Below are 20,214 nucleotides of genomic sequence, written 5' to 3' on the forward strand. Positions count from 1 at the left end.
GATAAAAAACGTTTTCAACTTGGTTTTGCGGAATCTTGTTTTTCAAGCGAATCTTTGATGGTGCGACATGAAACAGGGCTGGACCAAGGTTGAAGCATAATCAAGATGGCCGCCTTCATAGAAAGGTAAGACAATGCAGTTCCGCGGCTTTATCGTGTAATTTGTCACTATCATATATGCTGTGCGGCCATGTTAATTTGGCGCTAGATGTATATGTCTATTTGCTTGCTGCAGTTCTAAGTAGACTTCCAAGTTTTCTTTATTCAGGTTAATTGCCACTGACAAAGTCAACCCCCTTCAATTGAATTACAAGCGGCTTATTGTCGCAAGCGCGTAACGCGCTACGCTAGCTAGTAGCTAGCTCTTGGAAATGAAATGATCACAATCTAATTAGCTAGCTAGTCATCTGACCATCCGCCTTCATATCTACGAATTTAGAAGGTATATTTGACATTAGTTGTGCTTGGTGAGTTGTCATGACTGGTTAGCTTAGTTTTAAATAGTTGCTGACGTTAATGGTCATTATTCTACCAGCTAATTTAGCTAACCTAAACTAGTATACTAACGGGATTTGACAGGATGTTAAAACCGGATTGTTGAAAAGCACACGATGCTTAATAACAATTTCCTGTTGCAGTAGTACATTCTGTGTGAAGACTAAGGTTATCTACGACAATTTTAGCCTGCTACCATTACATTTGTTGGTTCAAGTTCAAGTGTTTTTAATAATCTCCGTAGAGGATCATTCACAGAATTATGTCGAAATCATAAAATAGCTCTATAGTTTTATGTTTGTTAACTAGCTGGGAGTTTCTCGTTCCTCCTCTTTGACACTCATCCACAACAAAACACACGAAGCGGCCAATCAGCTATTGATATTTGTGTCCACTTATTAATTTCCGGACACATTTACAAAATTTTCAGGCCAAAGTGCATTGATGCATTATACAGGACTCTTCAGCATTAGACAGGACAGCGTCGACTACAGCTTGTGGTATTACTATCTAGCTAATAACCGTAATGTAAATGTAACTTGTAACAGGGCTTCAAAGAGCTTTAATAATCTTCCCCTCAATCTCTTCTGTTTCTTGTCTCAGGATGGGTTATCTCTTGGTTCTGGGGCTGTGTGTCTGCCTCAGTGGGACACGGGCTGTGGATCGTGGGAATTTCAAGACCTGTGATCAAAGTGCCTTCTGCAAGTGAGTCCTCTTGACGTGGTTTGGTTAGCGAAAGAGTTTGTTTTTACTGCGTAGCACATCAGTCATGTGGCCAAAGTTAATGTGCATGTGTGTGTATCCAGGCGTCAGCGAGCATTGAAGCCTGGACAGTCCCCCTACAGGGCCTTGCTGGAGACCATGGAGCTCACCAACACCAGACTCACCCTTCAGCTTATCAATGACAACAACAAGGTATGTTACACACACACATACACACTGAATATACACTCTCACACATGGTTTAATGGAGTGATACTATGCATGTTGTATGTTTTCTCATAGTGCTCTGAAGGGAGCTCATTCTTCACCCTCATCTTTCCATCCTGTCCCTTTCTTCACCCGACAGGTGCGGCTGTTGCTGGAGCTCTACCGTCTCCAAGGCAACATGACAAGGGTGAAGATTAATGAGCTGAAGCCCCTGAAGCCTCGCTTTGAGGTCCCAGACGTGCTCATCCAGGAGCCTCCCACTGAGCCGTAAGTCCCCAGACTGCCCCCTGGGGGCTGGAGGAAGAAAAGCTCCACATGAGTATAAAAACAGCTGTGGGATCAGGGGAAAACTACAGAAGAGACAGGAATTTGGCTTTGTGAAATACAAAAAAGGGCCTGGATAAAAATGTCTTGCAGATTCCGTATAGTTTCATAGTCATGCATGTGTTTGAGTGCTCCTTGCATGTGTTCATTTTGGGTTCATCATTCTGTGTCTCTTCCTTCCTCCCCTGCTTCCTGTCAGAATGTCTCTCCTGTCTCAGGATGAGAATGGTGTGGTTCTGTCTCTGGGGACAGAGTCACAGAGGGTCATTGTTAGTGCCCAGCCGTTCCGATTAGACATCATGGAGGGGCGGGAGGTGCTGATGTCGCTCAACTCGCGTGGTCTGCTTGCCTTCGAGCACCTGAGGATCCGCAAAGACACGTAAGACACCCACGCTCTCTCATCCTCACTCCCCAAACGTCCGTTTCTTAGTACCATGTCTCCGTGTAGTCTTGTGCTCACACGATGCATGGTCCTCATGTTTTCACCATTTCATTTTGTCTTTCTTTCTTTTGTTCTCTCTTCCTGCTCTTTTCCTCAACTTCAAGTTTCTCCTATAAGATAACTAAATCATTGGGTAGCATGTGGGATAAAATCAAGTGGGTATTCACTAGGTAGGCTTCATCCCTTCAGTTTTGTTACTGTCAGTGTTTGTGCTTGACAACACTATAAGGCTATGATTACTATCATTACTGTAGATTGGGAATTACAGTGTAGTCCTTATGGGTCACAGTAGTGATTTGGGAATGTAATGCCCAGAATAATCTCTTTCAAGCTTTTTCTCCCATGTCTGTGTCCACTGCTGTTCCACATCACCCCTCTGCTGACCCTATAAGAGCAGTCTTATATGTAGTGGCTTGGCTCCCCTAGCAGCAGTGTACTCAAACCATGTTGTACGTTTCTGTCTGGTCTGTGCAGCGGCCTCCGCCAGGGCCAGATTGTGACTGGAGTGCTCTCGGTGTGTTTTACCTAAAATAGCTCCCGGCCAGGGAGTTGCTCCCTTCTCAATCCCCTTTTGTCATTAGAACAAAATCCCAGAGAGCTTAGTTTTTCACAGTAGCACTCCTACATAAAGAGACAGGCAGCGTAGGCCGTCAACATGGTTAGGTCTCCTGTGTGTGCTCCCTCTAGTTGATTTGAGATGAGTAGACTTGGCTGATATTGCACCAGCTAACAATTGAAAGTGGTTTCTGTGTGACTAACCCCCCTCTCACTGTCCCTTTCTCCTTCCTTCTTTCCTCCCCTCGCTCTTGTTCTCCTTCTTCCGTGAGCAGCCAGGCAGACCCCGAGGCAGAGAAGAAAGAGGAAGGAGACCCAGCCAACCAGCCAGCAGAGGACGTAAGGAAACTTGAGAAAACGCCTCCCTCCGTTCTTACTTGCACCTCGCTTTTTCTCTCCTTTCGTTTAGTCTTTCAGTTCACCTTTCTTCCTCTTCCCCCCCACCTTAATGTTGCCCGCCCCCCCCCCTATTGCTTGCTCCGTCTTTCCATCCCAGGGAGCAAATGCAGAGGAGGAGAAAGTGGAAGATGGGATGTGGGAGGAGACATTTAAATCTCACACAGACGCCAAACCTAATGGTATTCACATACACGTACACTTCCTTTGTTCTCATTTCCGTTTGGGTGTCTGCCTAGACACTTACGTCCTGTTCAATATCTATAGGCTGCCCTGCTCTCTCCCCACAGGCCCCTCTTCCATCAGTCTGGACTTCTCTCTGCCGGGGGTGGAGCATGTGTATGGCATTCCGGAACATGCCGATAGCCTCAGGCTGAAGACCACAGAGTAAGCGATGAAAACGTCGAGATTCGTGCTTGTAGTTGCACCGAGAGCAACACTTGTTAACTGACCAGTGTCGTTGTCCAGCCTAAGGCTTTTAGATTTGGCTTGAGGACAGTCATTGTTTTTTTCCATTTGTGTTTTTGGTGAAAACAGAATGGTTCTGTGTGTTACAGTGGAGGAGATCCGTACCGCCTGTATAACCTGGACGTGTTCCAGTACGAGCTGTTTAACCCCATGTCTCTGTACGGCGCCATCCCAGTCATGCTGGCCCACAATACCCAGCGCACCACCGCCATCTTCTGGCTCAATGCTGCCGAGACATGGGTGGACATCAGCTCCAACACAGCGGGCAAGGTGAGACCGAAAAAGCCCTTTATTTTGTCACATAATGAATGCCCTCACACTTTCTTGCTCCTTAAAGTCACTGTTAACGTGGCGCCCGTACACACACTTTACTTCCACAAACACCGATGTCAGGCAAACAAGACTCATACACACACTCAGACCCACGCACACACTGATGTCTGTGGGTTGTGTTTAAACAGACCGTGTTTGGCCAGATGCTGGACTACGTGCAGGGTTCCAGCGAGACGCCGCAGACGGACGTGCGCTGGATCTCTGAGAGCGGCATCATCGACGTCTTCATTATGCTGGGCCCCACCCCCTCCGACGTCTTCTCCCAGTACGCCTCGCTCACAGGTTAGACTCCTCCCCCTTCGCCACACACAATCACTACAATCTTTTTGTAATCCGTGTCTAGTTTGACAGGCCAGTCTGGAAAGGTTTTACATGGAGCATTATTATTAGTCCCAGTCAATATTGGACACCCTCCACTCACATTTCCCTGTCCTGCCTCAGGTACTCAGTCCTTCCCCCCCCTCTCGGGGCTGGCCTACCACCAGTGTCGCTGGAACTACAACGACCAGGAGGACGTGCGGGCTGTGGACCAAGGGTTCGACAACCATGACATCCCCTATGACTTCATCTGGCTGGACATCGAGCACGCTGACGGGAAGCGCTACTTCACCTGGGACCCCCACAAGTTCCCCCAGCCCAAGGAGATGCTGCAGGGTCTGCAGGACAAGAAACGCAAGGTGCACGCATGCACGCACGCATGCACACGCATGCACACACTCACATCGCAAACACACTGACCCAGCAGCCGAGCACTGACCTGGTGATCACGTGTCTACGCTTTACTGTTTCCACTGTTCAACACATGTATTAATCCCATGTCTTCTACCTCCCTCCCGTCCTGTAGATGGTGGCCATCGTGGACCCCCACATCAAGGTGGACAGCAACTATAAGATCCACAACGAGATCCGCTCCCGGGGGTTTTACATCAAGAACAAAGATGGCGCAGACTACGAAGGCTGGTGTTGGCCTGGTACGTCACCCCACAATCTGAGTCTTAGTTACACCACTAAACAACATGCTTTTGACAGAATACATATTACTGTCATAGAGCATAAGACAGAGGTGTTCGATCTCTCTCTCTCTCCTCCCGTTCCAGGTAATTCTGGCTATCCAGACTTCACAAACCCAGAGATGAGAAACTGGTGGGCCAGCATGTTTGCCTATGATCAATACGAGGTCAGAGACTGTACCTCCTCTGCCCTCATTTACACACTTGCTCCCCTCTTTAACACTAATATTCCCTCAACCTCGCTCTCAGTCCTCGAAGGTCTCAGTTTCTCACTCCTTTCCCGGTTCCTCAGGGATCCATGGAGAACCTATACACGTGGAATGACATGAACGAGCCGTCGGTGTTTAACGGCCCGGAGGTGACCATGCACAAGGACGCCATGCACGGAGCCTGGGAGCACCGCGACGTCCACAACCTCTACGGCCTCTATGTGGTGCGTGTCTGTCCGTTTCCTGCCTAAAACCATACCTGTTCACGTTAGACGTGGACCTTTTAATGGATGACTGAGTTGTTAAGACATCACCAGAGCTTATGCAGGTAGACCATAGTTAGACCATGATGTCAAAGGATGCATGCTTGGAAATGGTGACGTGTCGTGACCGGACGTTGTCCTCCCCTCTCAGCACATGGCCACGGTGGAGGGTCTGATCCAGCGCTCGGGCGGTGAGGAGCGGCCGTTCGTCCTGACCAGAGCCTTTTTCGCAGGGTCTCAGCGCTACGGTGAGTCCCACCCTAAACGCCTGGAGGCCGTGAGTTAACACATGGCGGACTCTAACATGTGGGTGTGTGTGTGTGTGTGTGTGTGTGTAGGTGCCGTATGGACTGGTGACAATGCAGCCGAGTGGGACCACTTGAAGATGTCCATCCCCATGTGTCTGAGCCTGGGCCTGGTGGGAGTGTCACTGTGCGGAGGTAAGATGACCTGTGATGACCCCGTTACCCTCTCCTACCTTCCCTCCACTTCTCCACCTATCTGTGTGTCTCGTGGTGAGCTGGGAAACACTCACACGTTAAAACACAGCACTCCCATCAACATCCTGCTTCGTTCGTCCTCCCCCAGCCGACGTGGGCGGGTTCTTTAAGGCGCCCAGCTCGGAGCTGCTGGTTCGCTGGTACCAGACGGGGGCGTACCAGCCGTTCTTCCGTGCCCACGCCCACCTGGACACGCCCAGGCGGGAGCCCTGGCTGTTCGGGCCTGAGAACACGGCGCTGATCCGGGAGGCGGTGCGTGAGCGCTACGCCCTGCTGCCCTACTGGTACCAGCTGTTCTACCACGCCCACCGCAGCGGGGAGCCCGTCATGAGGTCGGTTCAGCAACAGAACAGGGACTTGTGTGTGTGTGTGTGTGTGTGTGTGTGTATACCTGCGCTCGCCCTGATCTACCTACCCCTCTTCTGTTCCAGAGCTCTGTGGATAGATTATCCTCAGGACACAGCTACGTTCTCCATGGACGACCAGTTTCTGCTCGGTGAGTTCCAGTCAAGCATGACAAGATCGATGAATGCAGTTTTGTAATGCGGACAAACTCTGCCGGATTGACTGATTGGGATATAGCGGTGAAGCCATTGCCATGGGTCTCATTCTACCCATGCTTCCCTTTGCTTCAGGGCGGGACCTTCTGGTGCATCCCGTTACGGACGAGGGGTCAAGGGGAGTGACGGCCTACCTGCCCGGAAAAGGAGAGGTGGGGGACCTAAAACTCTCCTCTTCCTCTTACAGAAGGGTGTCTCTGTCAAAGCCATGCTAGCATCAGGGACTAAAAACCCAGGAAGATCATATGAAGGTTGTACGATGTAACTGACTCGGACCTATCCCCTCAGGTTTGGTTCGACGTCCACACATTCCAGAAGCACAACGGAGAGCAAAACCTCTACATCCCCGTCACCATCAGCTCCGTAAGAGACGGCATCCACACGCGCGCGCACACACACACACACACACACACACACACACACACACACCGCCGCTGGCTGACACGTACACACTGTCACACTTCTAATCGTGGGGATCTGCGGTTCCCAGATCCCGGTGTTCCAGCGTGGGGGTTCCATCATTCCCAGGAAGGCCCGCGTACGCAGGTCCTCCAGCTGCATGGAGAGTGACCCCTACACCCTATATGTGGCCCTCAGTCCCCAGGTGACACACACACACACATTCTTTCATGACTTCTCTCTCCATCTCTTCGTTCTTTCTCACGCACGCATCTGTGCACACCAGTGACATAAACTCAGGACATACAAAGTGGATGGTAGGAGTAGTGGGAGTATTTGGAGGAGGTGTGTGAACACGCTGTCTGTTACAGAGGACCGCCCAGGGGGAGCTCTACATAGACGACGGTCACACCTTCAACTTTGAGAAGAAGAAGGAGTTCATCCACAGGAGACTCTCATTCGCCAATAACAAGCTCTCTTCCAGGTGTGTAGAATTCTTCCGTCTCCAGCTACCTCTTTCTCTCCCTCTCTATGCTCTTTCTCTCTGCCCTCGCCTGAGAGTGTGAGCACGTTCAGAATTGATCAGCAATGTAAACCATGTAGAGGTTCCAGAATTATCTTCAGTATCGATGTAGGGCCTAATTTTCCTTGTCTTCTCCTGCAGCAACCTTGCACCAGACGCCCTGTTCTCCACTCCCTCCTGGGTGGAGCGCATCCTCATCTTGGGGGCCAGTAAGCCCAGCAAGGTCATCCTGAAGACTGCTGGTGGGTGTCTGTCCCAAACCTTGAGCACTCGGTCCACCAGAGAAATACATTTCCAGTACTTGAGATTGCCAAGTGGGCATTTATACAACTTAACAAGGAAACATGCTTAAATATAGTTTGATATGCTTTAGAGTGAGTGATGTATATGAGAGACCTAGGTGGTTGTAAACACTGTGTTTTCTCTCTCCATTTGATACAACTCTTAACCCTTGTGCTGCCTTCGGGTCACATGACCCAAAGGTTCACATCGTTGTGTTTACCCAATACAAAAAAAAATATTATATATATATATATATTTTAACCTTCTCAATGTGGAGGGTCTGAGACAGCCCAACGGTTAAAATGCTTCACTTTGTTTTTGTATGCGGTAAAGTTGTCGCAATACGATGGTGGGTCACAACGACTGATGGGTCAGAATGACCCGAAGATAACACAAGGGTTAAGTTATACTGTTCTACTATACTATAGGAATGCTTACTTGATGGCTAATCCCCTTCTTTCTTTCCAGATGGCAAGGAGAGCCAGCTGGAGTTTGACTTTGATGCCTCCATGTCGGTGTTATCCCTTCGCAAGCCGGGAATGAACGCAGGAGAGGACTGGACTGTGATGCTCCAGTAACCATGGAAACGAAGAGGGTAGAGAAGACAGGCAAGGCATGACAACTGGACTCAGGAGATTGATAGAAGATGTCTGAAAAGATGTGGCACATCTGACTAACCAAGAAATGCACACACGTTACACAATACCATACAACTCCCGCACTCTGGCCGTCTCGTCCATGTCTGTTTTGCATTAACTCAAACTGTAGAGTTTTGTCAACTTACTGAAGCGTTACTAGATACATTTTTGTTTGTCCATTTAGTTTTGTAGGAAAGACTTGAATTATGATATCTTGTAGAAGCTGCGCTGGAGATCTAACACAGATAACAACAAAAAAATCCAGCTACTAAACTAGCCAGCTGGTATGACTTGGATTTCAAAGACAATTTAATCATTTGCTTTTCAAATGAAGGCGCATGTTCACATTCATGAGACAAGGTTTGTCTGCCACCTTTTTTTCCTGATTGTGTTAATGACATGTAGTTAATTCTTGTTTTCATTCCATCCACACCTTTTAAGTACTTATACTGCAACAGAACAAGTGGACCTATCTTTCTGCTCACCTCAACACGTGCCACATTTCATTCGTTAGATTTTTAGGGAGCATCGCTTAACAATGCTGTGGACAATTATGTGGATGCTTTCTTAATGTTCTGTGTGTTCTTTTGTATTGCAATGGGGTGTAACAGTCCTCTCAGCTGTAATTTAAGGCCAGTTAATTCCTTTTATCAGGATTACTTTTCCTTTGTTTTTTTTTCTCCAAAATTTGAAGAAAGTTGTAAGCATCATTATTTCTGTGCTATTGAATGTGTGGGTTGTAAAAGACAGGCAAATATGGTGAACAACTACTGAAAAGTTGTATAAAAGGTTACTATGGGAACTGATCAGGGGAATGAACCACTGATATTGCGAAAGCTTCATCTAATGTAACTTTTTTCAACTTTTGGTTCAGATTTGTCTAACAGTTTTGTTAACTTGATTCTTCTTTTTTATAATGCACTTGAGGAGAGACATGACTGTTTACCAGGTTTAGGCGATGGGGATTTTAGATTTAGGGGTTTTGGTACAGGCCTATGTTTATGGTTTTCAGGGTTTTCTTTTGTCCAAATCTAAACCAGAGCTCTTTATTCATTGTCAGATATAGAGATGTCTGCAAGGACCTGATGAGTGGAGATCAAAGGAAAGGATTTGGGGGTGTATGACCTTCTGCCATAGATTCATTTAAAATATTTGTTCCTAAATGTTGAGAACGTTAGAATATTGCAGCAGTTAACCTGTTGAACGGTGACTATGGAGAATCTGATGAGTTGTGAAAATGCAGTGGAAACATAGCAGTGACTTGAGACCAATTGAAATAAACTTGACCAAACCTTAAAGGGTATTGTTTTTTTGTATGATTAAAAGTGGAATTTGATTAAAATAAATGTACATTACCAACATAATTTCAGTTTGCTGTTCTTTGTTATATCAATAGTATCGAGTGCATACGAAACGTTGGACAACCGTCAGTGATATTAAAGGACATTTTAGGAATAGGAAGCTGAGGACCTTTGTCGCATTTTAGTGACGTAAACTAACACTTTCAGTCATGGCGGCAGAAGGTTCGGAAGACTTCAGCAACAACGGGGAACTCGGGGATCCTTCAGGTTGGCAACAATAATCGATTAAACTGTAATATAATACTTATGGCGGAACGATGCAAATATATTAATCCTCGTTGTTTGCCGAAAATAAGTTAATTGTGACCATATCAGCCAACAGAGCAACGTAAACATGCACAGACGGATAACGCCGTTAGCTATCCTAGCTACACAGCTAGCTAGCCAGTCGCGCATTAGCCATGACCGAGTTGACACGTTTTTTGGCTCCAATGAATGAAAAATATGGTAGCTAGTGGCCTCCCCCTTGAACATTTCTTTATACTTTGGTTATTGTTAGCTTTTAATCTGTTTTCTAGCGGCTAACCGTCCACTATGATGGTTGTATATGTTGTGTGATCAAGTAAAACAAAAAATGTTATTACTAGTTAGCCAGTTGGCTAAGTAGCTTGTGGTATACGAACAACTAATCCGCTGAACGGTGCGTTACTGATAGCTATAAGTTCAACTCATTTGCTCATCAACGAATTTCTCATTTGACAGCTCCGGAGGTCTCAGAGACTTACGAGTCTGCAACAGATATGGCTGTTGATTCAGAGGAGAACGCAGGCAGTGAGCTACCCGAGGTGGCGGCAGCCCCAGATCCGAATGCATACACCATGCCCCCGGCCGAGGAGGACGATGAAGGGGAGTTGCCAGTGGACTTTGACCGCCTGTGGAAAGCGGCCCACGACAATCCACAGGATTTCTCAAGCTGGACCGACCTGTTGCAGTACTGCGAGCAAGAGGTTGTAGAAATGTGCAGCATCTGGCTTGATATTGTGTATAATTACGTAATTTGAAGATTAATGATATGCATTGTCACTTAGCAAGTATGAGGTGAGAAACAAGGTAATACCGGTCACAGAAGCTGTTAGTAAACCATGTTTATGCAGTCCAAGTAGGACCACAGCCCCACTGTGACACATCTACAGAGATGACCAGTACTCAAAATGATCTCAATGGTTAGAGTAATTAACTGAATACAAATAATGACTAAAACTTGCGTCCCTTATGTCTGCAGAGTCACATGACTGCTTCTCGGCGAGCTCTTGTAGCATTTCTGGCCCGCTATCCACTATGCTATGGTTACTGGAAGAAGTATGCTGACCTGGAGCGCCGGGCTGGATACACCACCAAAGCAGAGGAGGTAAAGGAGGAGGGGCTTGGTCGATCGAAACGAAACGACCCCGCTCAGAATATGTGATGTGATCCCTAAACCGTGTAGTCTCTGGTGTTCCAGGTGTGTGTGCAGGGATTGCAGGCCATCCCTCTGAGTGTAGATCTGTGGATCCACTACATCAACCTGCTCCTGGGAACCCTGGATATGAACCAGCCAGAGTCCCCCAAGCGTATCCGCAGGTACACTTCACAAATGATGGTGTATTCACTTAGCAGATGCCTTTATCCAAACACATACACTTCTAATTCGACACACACTAAGGTTTGTACAGGCTCATGCACATACATAAATCTGGCACACACATAATGCACACTGTACACACTCCCACGAGTTGTTGCAGCCCGATCATCTGTGTGCAAGGCTGACTGTCTCCTCCCTGTCTTCCACCAGTGCATTTGAGGAGGCGCTTGTGGCCGCTGGGCTAGATTTCCACTCCGATCGCCTGTGGGACCTCTATGTGGAGTGGGAGAAGGAGCAGGGGGACATGAAGGCTGCCACGGGGGTCTACGACCGGGCGCTCAAGACCCCTACGCAGCTCTACAGCAGCCACTACGAGAAGTAAGACCACACAGATGTGCACACAGAATACAGTCAAACAGCAATAAGGTTATAATAGCTAGCTGATCACTGGAATCTAGGTTCCCTTCCAATTCTCCCCTGTTCTCTGCCACTGCCCTTCAGATTCAAGGTCCACCTGAACACCAACGAGCCCAAGGAGGTGCTGTCACCAGAGGAGTACGAGGAGCTGTGTGTTGAGTACAGGCAGGCCCTGAAAGCCGAGAGGGCCGCCGCCCGGGCCGAGGGGGGAGAGGAGGAGGAAGAAAGGCCCCCGGGGGAGGAGGAGCCCGCGTCCCTCGACGGCAAAGACTCCGTAAGTTAGCCTGGCACTCCTCAGGCATGTCGGCACTCCTCAGGCAAATCCATCTCATCGAGGCAGTGAAGAAAGGATTTGTTTAGACAGTAGGTTGGTTTGTCTGAGGTGTGACCATGCTTGTTGTTGTTGTTGTTGTTCAATAAGGAGGAGATGATGCAGAAGATGCGAGAGCTGGCCTTGGCTCGCAGAGAGAAGGTCTTCCAGCTGATGGAGGGGGAGGTCAGGAAGCGCTGGAACTTTGAAGATGCGGTGAGGTTACCCCTGAGACACACACACCTAACTACTGTGCTCACTCACTGACTTTCCTTTTACAATCCTCCCCGAAAACACTTTGTTGCTGAGACACAGAAATCATATTTTTGCCTCAACCCTGACCTCCCCTCATCCTCCTCACTAACCCTGCAGATCAAGCGTCCCTATTTCCACGTCAAGCCTCTGGACCGGGCCCAGCTGCGGGCCTGGCACTCCTACCTGGACTGGGAGCTGACCCAGGTGGATCTGGGCCAGGGGGAGACGGAGACCGAGGACCCCGAGTTCCTGGAGGCCCTGAGGGACAGCGGGGTGGTTGCCGGGGGCGACCGAAGGATTCGCGTCCTCTTCGAGCGCTGCCTCATCGCATGCGCCCTCTATGAAGAGTTCTGGACTAAGGTGAGGGAGATTGCCGTTGTTGTACCGAAATCGGTGACCTATCAAGTCTGATAAGGGGTCGCTGTTCTAATGGCCTTAAACCACACCTGTGACTTGTCAGTTTGTAGCTTGTTTTTCCATTGGCTCTAATGTGTGTCTGCATGCATGTGTTTTTTTAGTACGTCAAGTACCTGGAGCCTCAGAGTTTGGAGGAAGCCAGGAGTTTGTTCATACGAGCATGTGAGGTCCACCTGGCCCACAAACACACCATCCACCTGCAGTGGGCCACATTTGAGGAGAGGCATGGTGAGTACAAACCTCACACACCCCTACACACAGTCACCTCCATCGTGCAGTGGCAGGGAAACCCCAGGGCTTCATATTTTCTTCATCCTTCCTCCCGTTTCCCTCCTCAGGAAACCTGGACGAGGCCAGGAGAGTGCTGGTGGCTCTGGAGGCCGCCATGCCCGGCCTGGCCGTGGTCCGCCTGCGTAGGGTGGGGCTGGAGAGGCGGGCCGGCCGCACCGATGAATCGGAGGCACTGCTAAGGGATGCAGTGGCCCAGTCCAAAGAAACGCCGTCCCTCCATGCTTTCTACTCCATTAAGCTGGCCCGCTACCTGCTCAAGCTGCTGAAGAACCCGGGCAAGGCCCGTGGAGTCCTGCAGGAGGCTCTGGAGATCAGCCCGGTGAGGGGAGGGGGAGTAGCTTGCAGATGGCTTTTTTTTTTTGGCACTAAAATAGCGAAAAGCCTTGCCGATGCTGTACTGTGGAAGCAGCATAGACTTCTTTAGTACACATGGATAAACTATAACATTCAAAAGCAGTAGTAGGAAAGGAAAGGTTTGTGGTTAAGCGTGGGGTGGGGACGAACTACAGGAAAGGCCAGGGGTAGTGGAGGAAAGGGAGCTGGGTGAGATGGAGGGATAGACAAGGGGGCTGTAAACTTCCAATTCAAATACTAATTTCCCATTCCTCCCATCTGTCATCTTCACGCTGCCGCTGATCCCATCTTCCCTCATCCAGGATAACAGTAAGCTGCACCTGAACCTGCTGGAGCTGGAGGTGTCAGGGGACCCCCGTGGCTCGCCTGAGGGGGTGCAGGAGTGTGTGACACGGGCACTGGCCGCACCCCTCTCGCCCCGGACCAAGATCCTCTTCTCCCAGAGAGGCTTGCAGTACGCTGAGGACTATGGGAACTCTGTGCAGAGGTGAGTCCCTTCTGTTCAGCTGTGGGGGATGACCTACAATGGGGTTTGTCATGTGACTCCATTCAGTACTGTTCATATGCACACACTGATACTTGTTTTATTTTTTGTTGCTCTTTCCTTTGCTCCAGTGTGCTGAGTATCTATGAGGAGCACCAGAAGCTGCTGAAGGAGCTGGGCAAGAAGAGAGGAGCGGAGAACGGGTGAGGAGGGGAGGGTGGCTGAGGCCAGGGGGAAATGACACAAATTTCATTATTATTGGCTAATAATTGTATTTACCTGGTTCACTATGGGCATGTCAGGAATGTGATTGATTAGTCAAACTGGTGGTTTACTGGCGGTCCACAGTGATGGCGAGGAACCCGAGAAGATGAGCAAATCAGACGACGGCTCTGCAGAGCCTGCCCAGGCCCCTCCCACCATGCCTCACGTTCCCATAACCACGCCCCCTCCCCCCATGATGGGTGGGGACATGAGTGGTCAGGGAGGTTATGGGGCGTACAACAGCTGGTACCAGGTACATGAAAGGATTACAGCCTGTGTCTTGTAGTATCATAATGCATTTGCTATAATCTTTATACTTTTCTTACTTGCATAGTACTGTACATACTTCCTAAAACTCTTACTACAGCTGCTAATCCATTTTCTTTATTTAGCAACCACAATATGGAGGTTACGGTTACCAGAACCCATGGAACTACAATCAGGGCTACTATCCTCCCAGCTAGAGAGAAAGAGAGAGACTGTAACGCACCAGTGAACAGCAGGAAGTCGACCCCTGAGGACGTTTCAGCATCGAGTCTCCACCGCCCAGTCCTGAGCCCATCAACAATCAGCCTTCCTCTCTCCTTCCCTCCCTCCCTTGCAGAAATCACCATTTCAAATATCCATGGCCCACAGTCTGGCTTAACCTAACCAGATATGTTGAACAATGATTTAACCTCAAGGGTTGAAGGGAAGGATGGATGGATGGATGTTTGTAGCACAGAACACAGCTCTGAATGACTGGACTATCCCATCTCTGCAGAAAACCCCTTCGCTTGTCAGGAACAGGAAGCGTGAGCCAGTCTCAGTCTGATCTCTGAAGTTGTGCGACTGTACATTGTTTTTACAATAACTATTTTTGTATTCTCTTAACATCCAAAAGGCTCCCCCCCACCACCCCTCTTGCTCTTTCGATTTTAAGCTTGTTTCTGTCTACTTTGCGCAGTTACTGAAACCTTGCATCATTCCGTACTTAAGCTATTCTTTTTCTAATGTATATAAGGGTGTTTTATAGTGTGTCTATGATGTCCAAGCTCTTCAGTCTCTCATGCAACTGCTTTGTCTGTATATGTAGCCTATGAATGAATGAATGAATGATGGCATTCCACTCAGACTCGGCTCAGTTGAATCTTCAGGTCCTGCAGACAAGATGCTGGTCCAGCCATTTTGTGAATGTGAACACGTATCCGACTGTGTGTCTGTCTTGGTGCTCCAGTCACAGGAAGTCCATGTAAGGGGGATGTCATGCTGTATAGTGTGTGTAGTGTACTTAATGCAATAGATTGGCCATAAACTAATAGAAGTAGTGTAGTGGTCTGTGCGCTCTTTAAGAAAAACACTCGCTATCGACAGGACCGCTGCCATTGCATCACTCCTCACGTTTATGAATGCCATTCCATTTTGTTTTACTCCAATGCATGCACAGTAGAATTCAGTCACAGCACCAGTGTGGCCGATTATCTTTTTACATATTTGAATTTACGTGTGGGCCTCCACTTTTACATTGTTCAATAAAAATGTTAGCAAATGAGGTGGCATTAAATTGGAGTTGGGGTGGGTTGGAAAGATGACACAAGTGGTTCATGTGGAAGAATGATCATAATAACCTAATTAGACCAGACATACCTAAACCATGACGGCATCTTGTGTACTGGAGTTTAATGGTAATTATAGTTTTGACCTATTTAAAAAAAAACAGTTTCGCTCTAAGTCAGTTTTATTCAAGCAAATAGTGATTGTGTCAATAATCAGTACACCACTAAATTCTTCAATTTACAAAACAATATTCCACGTGATGAGTGTTGCTGTATGGAACCCATGTTAACTCGAGGTCTTACTATATAATCAATGAATTCTTATGAGTTGCTACATAAGAGTCAGATTGAGTTCAACACGTTGGTTTGAGGAAGATCGATTTGTTTATATCAGGACTGTTCCAGAAAACTGCATTGACCAATTGGCCAGCTAACTCAAAACATTGTAGTGATAAAAAAATTATATAGTAATTGACTACAAGACACTTCAGGCCACCAAAATTCTTAAAAATTCTGTCAATGACAACAGTTTTATCTTGTTTAGCCAAAGTTGGCTGGCTAACATAGCAAAGCTGCTAGCTGGAACAGTGTCCTGTGTCTTCTGTATTTGTGATGAGTGGTGGAAGAGGTAGACTCTCATAGCGCCTACTCTCCTAGCTAGCTACTTCTCACTTCTTGGCAACGACCAGCACAGCCGAAGGCACCAAACCTGAACCAAGACAAGAAAGAAGGTGCAGAAATCATCAAAACATGACCATAGGTCTGTGGGAGAAGATTACAAGTGGCCAAACTTGAGAATGTCTAATAAGAACTTAACAGATTTAAGGAAAAAGATGTTTAGATTTAGTACATGTTTAGATTATTGCATGTTAAAGTTGAAGCTTTGCTGTAACATGTCCTAGTACAGGCCTGTTGTCAGTGGTGGCTCTCTCTCACCCAGCTCCCGTAGTGGTTTCTCCATGTCCAGCTCGGTGTAGACGCGGCGGGGGTACGGCGACAACAAAGTGAAGTCCTGCCCCTCGGCCGTGTTGCCGTTCACCTGGATGTAAACGCGCACGGCAGCCAGCGGCTCCTGGGCCTTGAACACGGCAGTGATGGCTGAGCCATCCAGCATTCGCACCTACAGAGACGCAGAATGAGGTGTTTGTGCCCAAAGTCTGTCTTCATGGTTAGTTGTGTCCATCTTCTGACTCGAAACATTTTATTTTCTAATTGGTTACACTCGTCTTACCCAGAAAACGGTACCTCTCTCGCATATGGGCCCCACTGTCACTGTGTCACCACACACATGGCTCTTACCTGTATCCGGCACTCATCATAATCTTTCTTGGCAGGGGGCGGACCCTGGCTGGTGGGTGAGGGTGGGGTGGGGTCGGCTGTGGGGGAGGAGACTGTTGTGCTGGAGGAACCACCTCCGAACTGAGGAGAAGGAGAACAAAATAGACGTTAAGGGAACTAAGTACTTTGGGAGAGATGGATGAAATCATGACAAATATTGTGCTAGATTAGATTAGTACCTTCTGTGCTCTCTCCTCTCTGTCACGTGCTATCTTATCTCTGACCCTCTGTCTGCATTGAGAGGCAAGAACAGAATTGACCATGAGCAATGGAGTTCACAGCACACTAGAAACGGGTATAGAGTAGAACATATTAGAATAGATCGTACTTGGCCATTTTGTCCTCCATCTTCTCTCTCCTGCGCAGCTCTGCCAGCTTCTTCATCTCATCGTCCTGCAGCTTCTGTTTGATATGCAGCAGCTCCTGGCCCTGCTTCCTCCTCTGCTTCTCCCTCTCCACCTCCTCCGCTCGCTCCCTCTCTCTCCGCTCTTCCTGTTTCACTCGCATCAGCTCCTCTAACCTGAGACGCAACCAGGCAGGGCCACACACACACACGTGAATGGAGATGGTAGAGAAAACTGAGTTCTGAAAGAACCCTTATTGCCGATGGTTCTGATTTACTGGGAAGCACTGTGCTTACAACACCTCCACCACTATTTTCAATCATTTCAATAAAGCCAAGTGAGTATAAGAAAGCTTTGAGGGGTCACTGAAGCTCTCTGACCTCTTTACTTGCTCCCGTTTCTCCTCTTCTGTCATTGGCCGTTTGGTACTCCCATCCTGGATCATGTCAGTCATGTCTCCAGTCTCTCCGCTCTCTGTCAATGGCCAGAGGGTTCACACATGAGAAATGTGTTACAAATGATGAAGATGTATGAAACTAAATTAGAATCTTTTTAGCTCCATATTTTTGGTGGCTATGTGTCATTAAATATATTTAGTGGTGCAGAGAGAGTGACATACAAGGAATATGGATGCAATATTGCCCTTAGGACCACCTACCTTCAGGTGTTTGAGTTGAGGGTTGGGCTGGGCTAGGCTGGCTTTCTGTTGCTCCAAGAACATTTCCCACCGGAGGTACATATGGCTCGTCAATGTCTGGGTCACCCTCATGCTCCATCAGCCTGTGGGATACACAGAGACAGACAATGCCAGACAATGAAAGGGAAAAGTCTGGTCATTCTGAAAAATTCAACAGGATCTGACTCTTTTCGTATGTTAGACTTACCAGTCCATAGCACGTTCAATCCCTTGGTTGCCTGTGTGTGCCACCGCCTTTTCTCTGGAGGCACAGACACATACTCAAATTCAAATTTGATTCCAAGTTATAAATACGTTAGTATGATCTGTTCGATTACTTTGCCTGGTACTTACGCTCTATTCCTATCGAATCCCATTTCCAAAAGGCTGTCAAGCGTCGTTTGTTCTGCCATTTTGCTGAAAAGGAAATGAAAGTTAGTACTTACATTGCTGCCCAGAGAAATTAAATCAGTTTCATGACATGTCATATTTACTAAGAAGCAAGGGCCATAAGAACGGAACACGTTTCAGTAAACATAAAGCAATTGGCGATGCAAAGTTAACAAACACAGCTCATATTTTGTTTACATGTTTGTGCCAGGCTCGGCTAACTGTAGCATGCTAGCTGGCTAGCTAATACATGGCTAATTTCAGGTGGCTAGCCTCTGGCTATCTACAGAATACTGTATGTTGAACAGATTGATCATGTGTAGTGTGGATTATCATTGTGTCATGCAAATCATGTTGCCTAAATCTTCTAATGCGTTGTTATTTAATATTAAATAGCATCCTTTGATAACCAGTTACTCACATCGAAGTCAACAGTCGATACCGCTTCCCTTCCACATGCAAGTACGGAAAGTCGATTTGGACAAGAGACCGCATTTCCAAAACATTCCCATTCACAGTCATTGCTGCCATCTAGTGTACTGACACGATCAAGTCATCTCTCTCTCTCTCTCTCTCTCTCTCTCTCTCTCTCTCTCTCTCTCTCTCTCTCTCTCTCTCTCTCTCTCTCTCTCTCTCTCTCTCTCTCTCTCTCTCTCTCTCTCTCTCTCTCTCTATTTCTGTGTGTGTGTTTGTGAAAGTGTTGTATGACTATATACTTCTGTGGGCGTATTAACAGGATCTGGGGTTATGGGTTGGGTTTGTTACATATTTACTGTAAGTATAATGATTAATTTATCCGTCCCTCTTAAGCGCTCACTCCCGTCTGTATCAACCCTTTGCTAAGAACCAACTCTCTTGAACACACTCTTCATACTCTTCCTATCCATTTATTTCTAACCTTTCTAATCTTACACACAAACATTTAATTATCTCTCACTATTTACATTTACATTACATCTCTTTCTTTCTCTTTATCTACTCTCCTTTTCTCCCTTACATCTCTGCTGCACGTTGCCTGAATGGCGTCAATGAACTGAGCTTCCAAGGGGTGAGTATCCGTTCATTAAAAAATTACTGGTTGTAAAGTAAAACTAACTTTAATGGAATATAGATAGAAGTAAGGTGATGTGTTGATGTTTAGTTTTTTTTTCTTCTGCAGACTGCGTACTCATTGGCTGTATGTCTGTCATTAGCCTATTTATTTTATAATAAGGGGATCGCAGTGTTTCTACAGTTACCTACTGCGTCACCTGGTCACAAAGTACTTCAGGTAGATATAATTAAATATTGAGGGGATATCACAATCTAGACTTATTCTGATTAACAAGAAGAAAATGGAACAGGTAAGACTGGAATGAATGGTGAGTAAGGTTGAAGGAGGTACCAGGGGGCCAAGGTCACTTACAAGCTGGTGAATTGTTTTATTGTTTTGTTTTTCAGTCAGGGAATATATAGCGAGGGCTAGGGGTTAAAGATCACACTGTCAAAGTCTAAATCATTTCTAGGAAGGACTGGGATTTCAAATCTGAGTCTGAGATGACATCATGGTTCTGATTCTGATCAAGCTGCCTACAGATCATCGGATAATTTTGGGGTTCCCTGCCTGCCGTTCTACTGAAGTTTTAATAACACATTGTCAAACACTGAGAAATATCTTTCTAATTCAACTTCTGTCAGTTAAACTCATACTTAAAATGAAATTGATCATTGACCCTCCATTGCATCCATAATAAAAATCACCCTCCAGTGGATGATTTGCCATGATTTTAGTGGCATATGCTCTATATCGTAAGTGGGTAATAAAAAAAAGAGCTTTTATGTATTCTTGGCTGTACTACATATCTTCAAAGGCTTTACAGATTGCATTGTTGTAACTCACCATAACCAACAG

General features: G+C 47.0%; 3 protein-coding genes across 5 annotated transcripts; 2 read left to right on the forward strand and 1 right to left on the reverse strand.

The window, feature by feature from the left end:
• Positions 1–106: 106 nt before the first annotated feature.
• Positions 107–9,684, forward strand: ganabb (glucosidase II alpha subunit b). Of its 2 annotated transcripts, none has more exons than XM_067247413.1 (24): positions 107–125; positions 1,098–1,199; positions 1,301–1,409; positions 1,564–1,691; positions 1,948–2,127; positions 3,021–3,084; positions 3,242–3,323; positions 3,432–3,528; positions 3,699–3,879; positions 4,071–4,224; positions 4,384–4,619; positions 4,787–4,913; positions 5,040–5,119; positions 5,245–5,385; positions 5,576–5,672; positions 5,763–5,864; positions 6,013–6,256; positions 6,356–6,420; positions 6,560–6,636; positions 6,773–6,847; positions 6,975–7,088; positions 7,255–7,367; positions 7,548–7,648; positions 8,157–9,684. In XM_067247413.1, exons 2-24 carry the CDS (start codon positions 1,099–1,101, stop codon positions 8,264–8,266), a joined length of 2,778 nt encoding a protein of 925 aa, XP_067103514.1. In that variant the 5' UTR covers positions 107–125; position 1,098; the 3' UTR covers positions 8,267–9,684. The 2 variants fall into 2 exon arrangements, with proteins under 2 accessions (XP_067103514.1, XP_067103515.1); XM_067247414.1 differs by having other exon boundaries at positions 4,086–4,224.
• Positions 9,685–9,833: 149 nt separating this feature from the next.
• On the forward strand, positions 9,834–15,568 carry si:ch211-114c17.1 (pre-mRNA-processing factor 39). Of its 2 annotated transcripts, none has more exons than XM_067247415.1 (14): positions 9,834–9,894; positions 10,390–10,634; positions 10,910–11,035; positions 11,114–11,247; positions 11,459–11,626; positions 11,750–11,939; positions 12,087–12,191; positions 12,348–12,590; positions 12,749–12,875; positions 12,986–13,257; positions 13,595–13,779; positions 13,908–13,979; positions 14,125–14,293; positions 14,433–15,568. In XM_067247415.1, exons 1-14 carry the CDS (start codon positions 9,837–9,839, stop codon positions 14,502–14,504), a joined length of 2,166 nt encoding a protein of 721 aa, XP_067103516.1. In that variant the 5' UTR covers positions 9,834–9,836; the 3' UTR covers positions 14,505–15,568. The 2 variants fall into 2 exon arrangements, with proteins under 2 accessions (XP_067103516.1, XP_067103517.1); XM_067247416.1 differs by having other exon boundaries at positions 11,129–11,247.
• Positions 15,569–16,076: 508 nt separating this feature from the next.
• Positions 16,077–18,821, reverse strand: ubxn1 (UBX domain protein 1). The gene is made up of 10 exons (XM_067247417.1): positions 18,745–18,821; positions 18,288–18,350; positions 18,142–18,195; positions 17,916–18,037; positions 17,638–17,731; positions 17,242–17,433; positions 17,093–17,144; positions 16,875–16,994; positions 16,512–16,695; positions 16,077–16,284 (listed from the first exon to the last, which is right to left on the reverse strand). Exons 1-10 carry the CDS (start codon positions 18,816–18,818, stop codon positions 16,244–16,246), a joined length of 996 nt encoding a protein of 331 aa, XP_067103518.1. The 5' UTR covers positions 18,819–18,821; the 3' UTR covers positions 16,077–16,243.
• Positions 18,822–20,214: the final 1,393 nt, after the last annotated feature.

The sequence above is a fragment of the Osmerus mordax genome, chromosome 12 (genome assembly GCF_038355195.1).
Source record: "Osmerus mordax isolate fOsmMor3 chromosome 12, fOsmMor3.pri, whole genome shotgun sequence".
Lineage (NCBI taxonomy): Eukaryota > Metazoa > Chordata > Actinopteri > Osmeriformes > Osmeridae > Osmerus > Osmerus mordax.

Bases quoted from the DNA above. Each gene is read 5' to 3' on its own strand.
- ganabb (XM_067247413.1), top strand. From the start codon at position 1,099: ATGGGTTATCTCTTGGTTCTGGGGCTGTGTGTCTGCCTCAGTGGGACA. The intron at 4,225-4,383 runs GTTAGACTCCTC...GTCCTGCCTCAG, and splicing joins CCAGTACGCCTCGCTCACAG to GTACTCAGTCCTTCCCCCCC. The intron at 4,914-5,039 runs GTACGTCACCCC...CTCCCGTTCCAG, and splicing joins CGAAGGCTGGTGTTGGCCTG to GTAATTCTGGCTATCCAGAC.
- si:ch211-114c17.1 (XM_067247415.1), top strand. From the start codon at position 9,837: ATGGCGGCAGAAGGTTCGGAAGACTTCAGCAACAACGGGGAACTCGGG. The intron at 11,627-11,749 runs GTAAGACCACAC...ACTGCCCTTCAG, and splicing joins TACAGCAGCCACTACGAGAA to ATTCAAGGTCCACCTGAACA. The intron at 12,192-12,347 runs GTGAGGTTACCC...CTAACCCTGCAG, and splicing joins GCTGGAACTTTGAAGATGCG to ATCAAGCGTCCCTATTTCCA.
- ubxn1 (XM_067247417.1), bottom strand. From the start codon at position 18,818: ATGCGGTCTCTTGTCCAAATCGACTTTCCGTACTTGCATGTGGAAGGG. The intron at 18,038-18,141 runs GTAAGTCTAACA...TGTATCCCACAG, and splicing joins ATTGAACGTGCTATGGACTG to GCTGATGGAGCATGAGGGTG. The intron at 17,732-17,915 runs GTAGGTGGTCCT...GGCCATTGACAG, and splicing joins CTCAACTCAAACACCTGAAG to AGAGCGGAGAGACTGGAGAC.